This window comes from Pteropus alecto, unplaced genomic scaffold (genome assembly GCF_000325575.1).
Source record: "Pteropus alecto unplaced genomic scaffold, ASM32557v1 scaffold134, whole genome shotgun sequence".
In the NCBI taxonomy this organism is placed as follows: Eukaryota; Metazoa; Chordata; class Mammalia; order Chiroptera; family Pteropodidae; genus Pteropus; species Pteropus alecto.
Genome location: NW_006436283.1, coordinates 4,493,647 through 4,501,439, shown reverse-complemented (window position 1 = coordinate 4,501,439; position 7,793 = coordinate 4,493,647). Strand labels below are relative to the sequence as shown.

Genomic DNA, 7,793 nt, shown 5'->3' with positions numbered 1-7,793 from the left:
TCGTACAGCTCACAGAATCAAATGCCTTGGTCTAGGGGAACTGGCTTATTTTACAAAGGCCACAGAGTGAAAAACTTAGCCCCGCTGGCGGGAAGCGGGGAGGGGAGACATTTTCCCAACAAGAAAGACTGACGTTCAGAGCAGGAAACTGCAGTGGATTATAAATCGCACCCCCTACTCAAACCCCTGCCCTTCCTCTGGACACTATGTGATGTTTCTCAACACCCCTGCAACTTGCCGGTGTACCTGAGACTATTTTAGACGGAGATTAAATTCGTCCTTGGCCTCTATGTACTGGAAACAAGTTGACCAGGCCAGGTGTCGAGTTGAGAAGAGAATAAAATCGTGGAGTTCCCGATTTCAGGGTTGCTAAAGGTTTATGAGGAGCCCAGCAAAGACGCGGGAACAGAATATTGTGTCGTACAGCTCTTCTTTTGCAAACCTTTCTCAAGCTGACTTTCAGCGGGAACTTTCCTTCATGCTCATAAGGCTAGTCCCGCTGCAGGAATGAGGCGAATGAAGCGCACTCCAGGTGCCTGCAGCACAACGGCCCAGAGCCAGGAACGGACGACACAAATCCTTAAGCATTGCTCCGGTCGGCATCAGAACCGAACCGAAGCTATACCAAGTCTACAGGCGAGGTAATTATTACACTGTTGGCAGTAAAATTACACTTGGAACTGTTTCACAGAAGTTGTCAGGGCCTCCCTAGTTCTGGGCCCCATCTACTCCAGGGGCTCCAGTTTCAAGGAAAGGTACCGCTACGAAACTGAAACGCTCTAGTACGAAGGAGAAACGCAGCTGCACTGCAATTCCCAGAAGCCATCGCGGGCCCTCAGCATCCGGGACACCGTCTACAAGGATCCCTGGGTATCGTGGTCCGTTCCTTTGGCAGCAACCCTCTGCCGACGGTAAAATTCCAGCCAAACCGAGGACCACAACTCCCAGCAACCCTTGCTGCCGTGCGGGGGGTCTTCACGTTCTCGTGGCGCGGCGCAAGCGCAGTGGGTCCTCGGCGCGGACCGCGCAGACTGAATAATAAAAGGGGAGCGGCGAAGAGGCAGGAAGACAGGACCATGTCGAAGGGCCCCGGGCCCGGCGGCTCCGCAGCTTCCTCGGCGCCCCCGGCCGCTACCGCTCAGGTGCTGCAGGCACAGCCCGAGAAACCGCAGCACTACACGTACGTAGAGCCCCCCCCCCGCCGCGCGCGCACGCCTGACGTCAGCGGCCAGCGTGAGTCACGCGCGCAGGGAGAGCGCGAGGCGGCCTCTCCCTCCCCCCTTCTTCCTCCGGCCCGGCCCAGACCGGTTCCAACCTGCTGGGGCCGGTCCCGACTGCTTCCAACTGCCACCAACCTGTGGTCGGGCCGTGGGGCGGGAAACCCGGTCCTCGCGGCTGAGTGGGGAAGGCGGGACCTCTGTGTGCGGAGCGCACACATCTTAGGCCAGGCCGTCGAGGCCTAACTGTTCTTCAGATTGTAAACCCCAGTACCAGGCACTTGTGGACCGATAAGGAGTTGAAGACTCGACCTGGATGAGTTCCTTAGGGGCCAGCTCTAGAACCACCTGTGAATGACGATTAGCGCGAAGTCCAGTCAGTCGACCCCTTTACTGTGCCTAGGAGGCCTTTTGTATTCCTAAGGCCCATATGTTGTCCATGGAAGCCACGCTTGCTCGAATTCAGTTAAAACAGTTGACCCAACCAGATTCAGGGATGTTGAGCGTGATGGGGTAGGAGTCCGTCCTCAGGCCCAACTGAAATGTGTGGCATCAGAGAGGGACAGCCCCAAATGCTGACACTAGAAGAACCTAGTAAGATGGAAAACCACTTCCTGGGAATCTACTCGTGTCTAAGTGTAGGTCCTTGTCTTTTTATTTCCTTTCGAGGCGTGTTAAGCAACTAGCTAGTGCCAGGTGCTTTGGGAGAAAGATGGAAAGAGGCGGGTCCTCTTGTTAAGCAAAATGTTGGCTTCCATTTGCCCTGGTGCTCTTTGGGTGCCTCTCATCCCCATGGGCTCCTGAGTGTTGTGCATGTTTAGAAGGATCTCCAGGTGTATCTCAGGCTTGCTGGAGATTTGGAACCCGGTGGGGGGCGCGGGGGTTGAACAACTTTAAAAGCCACACAGTAATAATTCAAGAGCAGGAAGTATGCCTTGGAGTAGAAAAAACTAAAAGACAGGAGAAGCTCTTGTTTGGCACTCACAGAAGAAAGACCCATTGGGAAATCATTCTGGGGTTGGGGCACATTGGGTTTCTTTGTGAAATTTTCTGCTATTAGTTGAAATGATTTTAAGTTTTTTTCTTGACATTGTCAGACCCACGTTAACTACAACTTTTCTAATGTGGTTGCTTTGCTAGTTTTTACTGGAGTTCTTGCTGCAGTCCTTCCATTGGTTTGGTGAGATGGTCTTACCTCTGAGAATAATGATCAGTTGAATGGTGCCGTCAAGCAACAGTATGGTCTTGATTTGGAAATCTGCAAACTTCACATAATTGGAACTTCTTTATAAACCTCTCTCAGTTTTTTAAATAAATCTTTGATGCTCAGATCACATTTTTCAGTAAAATACAACATTTTGAGTAATATGAGTCTTGGTTTCAGCAACCTCTGTTTTTAGGTTTTGTCGTCATTGTACTAAGGAATCTATATTCGAAAGTCTTTCTGATCATTTTGGAATTGACAAAGTCAACAGCTGTGTAAATGTTAATTCTGAGTCTGTCCTCTTGATGCTCATTTGTTGAAAATCTGTCTTTTCATTTCTTGTGGGATAAGTGCAGAATAAGGTCTTGGCTCTTGAGTTGGTTTAGTAAATCAACAGGAATAGATGAAACATCTAAGTTTGGTTGAGTGGATGGAGATTGAAGGTATTCTCATCTCTTTTATTTTCTGTTACCTTTTCGTGTGTGTGTATGTGTGTGTTGATGTTAATGTCTCCAAAAATTAGAGCTAGAAATAGCTGTCTTCCTTGGTAGATTTATGGGCATTCAGAAGCTGTGATAATTTGGGAAACTTCATTCCTTTGTTGTCCCGGGTTTGAGAAGCAGGGAGCTCGAGGCACAGATAATGGCACCAGAAATATACTATTGACTCCGATTTTTTTTTTTTAAGGTAAATCTATTTGTTGCTTTTGAACGTTTTTCGATTTCAATATTTGCTATAAAATTTTGAGCTGCCCAGCATTTTTTCATTCTCCCTTGCAGCATGAATTTCCAGAATTTATTCCGATCTGAATATGGCCTTACCCATTGTATCGATCCCATTGTTGAATACAGATATAGACCTTTTGTTTTTTTGAATGTTTTTTTTTTTTACGTATCAAAACTTTTTACCTTTTAAAATTTTCTTATACATAATTACATAATTTTGTTTATTTTTTGTGCCTGAAGTTATTTGAGATCATGTGACATGCAGTAATCTTTGTGATAATCCAGAAGAAATTTGCATTAAAAATGAGTTGTGCTCATCATAGTGGTCGTCTTGGCAGTTGAATCCACCAAAGCAAACATTGTCTTCCTGTATGCTAGGCTGTTTTATTTTTTTTTTTCCCTTTATTCTTGTTCCATAACTAAAGTCCTCAAATTTGAGCAAGATTTTTATTCATAACATTTAAAGGATAATTATTTTGTTGGTATTTTTTTCCTAACAAATGATTCGATTTAAGGGAAACTTTGGAGTAATCCTTTCAGCAGGCACTTGGGCTAGACCTGAGGAATCTAACCCTCTTAGAAAACAGTTATATCAGAATTTCCTCTGTTGAACAGCTCCGAGAATGTGATTAGCACTCTAAAATGATGATGTACATATATCAGTACTCTTCCAGTACAAGGACCACGTGGCCTCTTGCTAGGTAATGTGTCTTTTTATTTGACAAAGACTAAATTTCATCCAGCTTTATTCAGAAGTCCATCTTGTATATTAGAAGAGTCTTATAAAAACAGATTTAAGAATGGGAAATTTTGAAGCAATTACATTCCAAAATATATCTACAAATGTAGCTAACTTTGGGCTTTTGACCGAATCACAGTTATATCATTATTTTGACCCTATGCGATGCTCAAGGATGTTAAATCATTTTTGGATTCCTTCACCTGTGGTTGATCCTCAAACTTCTTAATGCCCTTGTGTTAAAGGGAAATGGAATTCTAGTGATGGTTTCTTGCAGTTTTATGGCCACTAGGTGATTTCTTACAGGTAGACAGAAGATAAATACTTTATAGCTTCATTTAGCCAAATGTTATTTTAATTTAGGACTGTTTTGGGGGCATCTTTAAACACGGACAGTGTAGCAGTACTTTGGTAGATAACTATTTTGAGGCAAATTTGTTAGTTTGCACATTATATAAACGTTATGAACTTCACTCACTTGCATCTGATTGTGTTTTAGAAAATCCAGGAAATGATCGAGTAGTTAAATTACTATTGCAAACTGCAATAAAATTGTAAATATATTACTAGAGTACAACTTGTTACATAACAGAAGTCACTGGAAGCGTTGCTTAGCAACTTTAGCAAGAACGAGTTAACTTACCAAAAAACGTGTTTACTTGTTTATCAAGTAAAACTAATTTTCTTGCAGAACCAAAGTTAAGAGCTCGTTGTGGCCTTCGATCAAGCCCGCAAAACCTCCATTAATAAGTACTAAGTGCCCATGCTAAGGGGTAGATTCAAGCTTAGCACCTACTTGATATTTGCTATAATCTAAATTAATGATTAAAGTGAAGATTTGCTTAATGGTTAAGTTTTTTTGTTTTAATCCAGCTATGTTAGATACTAAAGAAGGCTTCCCCACAATCCATATGCATCTGCTTTGACTGGTGGTTTCTATCAACCTACAAAGACTGACTTATTGGTGAGGGCAGCTGGACAACTCTGAGAGCAACTTAGAGAAATCCATCTTGGGCACACTCTATAAAGGAGCTCCTTCTCTGGAAATAGCACCCCAGATAAATGCACAAAAGCAAGACACCCTCGTGGACCTACTTCCTCCCGCTTTCAACACCCTGATGCCTGAAGGTGAGGTCTTCTTCCTGTGTGTCTTAGAAGCCATGAGCTCACTTAGGTAATGAGAGCCCCGTAGCAGCCAGAGCACCACACATCTGCAGCCTTTCCTGCCAGACCTTTGCCTAAAGGTTATTTCTCATTAGGAGAGGCTCTAGGTCAGAAGAGTGGTAAAAGTAAGGTTGCATTTAAATAGTGGACTGGTTTAGGGATTATTTTCCCAATGGGGCAATATTTGCTTAATGATTTAAGTTTTTCATTTTGTTTTTTTTTAATCCAGCTATACTTGATACTAAAGGAGGTTTTCGCACATATGCATCTTCTGTATTTTGAAATTGCAACTATGGACAGTTATGGCTAATCCTAGTAGATTGTCTTCCCTTCTTTTAACATCTTGGATGAATTTGGGGCACACTAATGTATTATGTGAAGATGGATGTTGAATGTAAGTTTCTCTGTCATTCTTAGCCAATATATAAAAATTACGTTAGCTTAATTGTTTAAAATGCCTGGAGTTTGGGTTCAATATCCTTCTGGGCAATGTAGCTTTCTCGTTTTCTTACTATATAGCTACTCTGTAGATTCACCCCAGCCAACCATCTTAAAATACCTACACGGGCAACAGAGATAGCTGTGGAGAAACAGGGTAAAATCAGTGCATATGGTAATAGGGATGGGGGGGATATGTATGAGGTGATGGAAATGTTCTGGAATTAGGTATTGTTGATGGTTACACACCTTGGTAAATATACTAAAAAACACTGAAACATACGCTTTAAAAGGGTGAATTTTTATTGTAAATTGGTAAATGGTATAAATTACATCTCAGTTTTTCTAAGAAAAGCGTTAAAATCAGTGCACAAGAGTCCTACGACTAGAGAGACCTTAGAGTACGTGGCCTTACCAAGGGCTCGGCAGCATCGCTCAGTATGGGAAAAGCCTGCAGTTCGTGAAAAGCTCCTTGGCGCCCTTTCCCAGCCTTCTCAATAGCTTTGTCCCTGTGTATCCGTTCTAGTGAAGGCCCCCACGGTCCAAGTCTGTGGAGATGCTTTTGAGATAAGAAATGAACACTCAGCAAATTTGAGACTCCTAGTTGTCAGTAGTTGTACTTTAAATTGTCTCTGAATTGGCAGCCATTATGAGGAACGAGCATTTCCCCCAATGCCTTTGTAAGATGTGTTTACTTCCCAGGGTGGGTGGGAGGTAAAAGAGAAGGTTGCTCTCCTGCCAGAATGTAATAGATTGCGTTCTTCAGGTATCGCGATGATTGTTTTGATGTTTACATGGGGCTTTAATGACAGGCTATGTGTTTAGGCATCTAAAGTAACATCAGTGGCTATGATATTTTAGTTCAAATAATCACAACAAACTTTTTATTATTTCTCTATAAAATCCCTCAACTTTCACCCCTTTTTTCTTTGCCAGTGTGTAGAATTTGACAGCAGTATCAAGAGCTGGTGAGGAAGAGAAGATGGAAAGGAGTCTAGCAACTTAAAAAATCTCATAGCGTTCTCTGTGAGGTGACTTTTCCTGATGGTGGCTCAATTTTTTTAGGAGATAAAGAAGATACTAAGGCCTGTGACAGTATCATCATGTCATATCTGAGTTTATTGAAATGTTTCTTCCCTTATTTATATCAGTTTGCTTTTTGTGTTCTTAAGTTGACTCATTTGTTTCCTACTCGTACTCGAAACACCATTATGGCCACCGTAAGTCTTAACAAAATGACTTCTCATGAGGAGGGGGAAGGCGCTGGTTCCCACCTTCCTATGAAATTTTGGCCTATTCACGAACCCACCCCCACTGAAAAGAGGTAGTTATGCTTAGAAAAGAAGAGGTTGATAAAAACCTTTGGCATGGTATTTTATGACTTAAAAGTTTTAAGTAGTTTTTATATCTAAGCCTTTATTTATTTTGGTAAGAACATTGTCATATCTTTCTGATGTCACCCTTACTGCTAAGAGGTGCCAGGCATTTGTTAGCCTGCCACTTTAGCATTTGTGTAAATCAAACCTATCCAAATGACAGAAATCAGAAACTTGTATTTTCTTTAAAAAAAAACTTAAATTTTATTATCGAACTAAGAGTACTTTATAATGAATACATAAAGTGAATATTAAGAATCCCGTAGAGCATGTTAGAGTTAACATTTCTGTCTTTGTTTTTAGTTACTTATTTTATGATATTGTAATTATGGCCTGTCAAACACTCCCTGACATATCTTGAACAGCTTCCAGAGTAGAGTCACTTACTTGCTGCTGCTCTTGTTTTCCCTTTAGCTCAATTAAGAAAAACGTAGCTAACAGCGTGGTGTCTAAGAGTACTGACTCCAGGGCCAGACTGTCTGGGTTCGAAGCCCAGCTCTGCTACGTACTAGCTGTGGGACCTTGAGCAAGTGACTGTCCTCTTTGCGTGTCAGTTTCCTGAGGATGCAGATAGTATTTGTTCCATAAGGTCGTTATGAGGATTAAGTGAGTTAATACATAAAGTGCTTAAAAAAATGCCTGGCACTTAGCACAGTTTAAGTACTATTCTCACCGACATTTGCACAAGGCCCAAGTTACTAATTGCTGCCTCCTTCGGCAGCCGTAATCAAGTGCCTTCTTTAGCCACATCCACACTACAGTCAATTCTTCAGTTCATAGGGCCCACATGGGTCAGTGCTGTCTTCAGAACACACTCTTTGTTTCCCACATCCATTTGAATTTTACTTCAGTCGCCATTCTTCGTATAGCCTCCGTCAGACTGCCTGTATCTTACACAACAGATTTGTGCTCTAAACAGATCCGCTCTTC

The 7,793-nt window shown here is 42.4% G+C and overlaps 1 protein-coding gene across 6 annotated transcripts in view; it reads left to right on the top strand.

Annotated features, from left to right (window-relative positions):
* The first annotated feature begins 784 nt into the window (after positions 1–784).
* Positions 785–7,793, top strand: part of UNK (unkempt family zinc finger) — a 31,306-nt gene continuing 24,297 nt past the window's right edge. Inside the window, exons 1-4 of one of the 6 annotated variants that reach the window (XM_025047010.1) lie at positions 1,120–1,180; positions 3,762–3,847; positions 4,759–5,013; positions 5,279–5,443. In XM_025047010.1, coding sequence (XP_024902778.1) covers positions 5,442–5,443 — 2 coding nt within the window. In that variant the 5' untranslated portion in view covers positions 1,120–1,180; positions 3,762–3,847; positions 4,759–5,013; positions 5,279–5,441. Of the gene's footprint in view, positions 1,181–1,206; positions 1,856–3,761; positions 3,848–4,758; positions 5,014–5,278; positions 5,444–7,793 lie in introns of those variants that run through there. The other 5 variants (XM_025047009.1, XM_025047011.1, XM_006912214.3 and 2 more) reach the window with 5 other exon arrangements.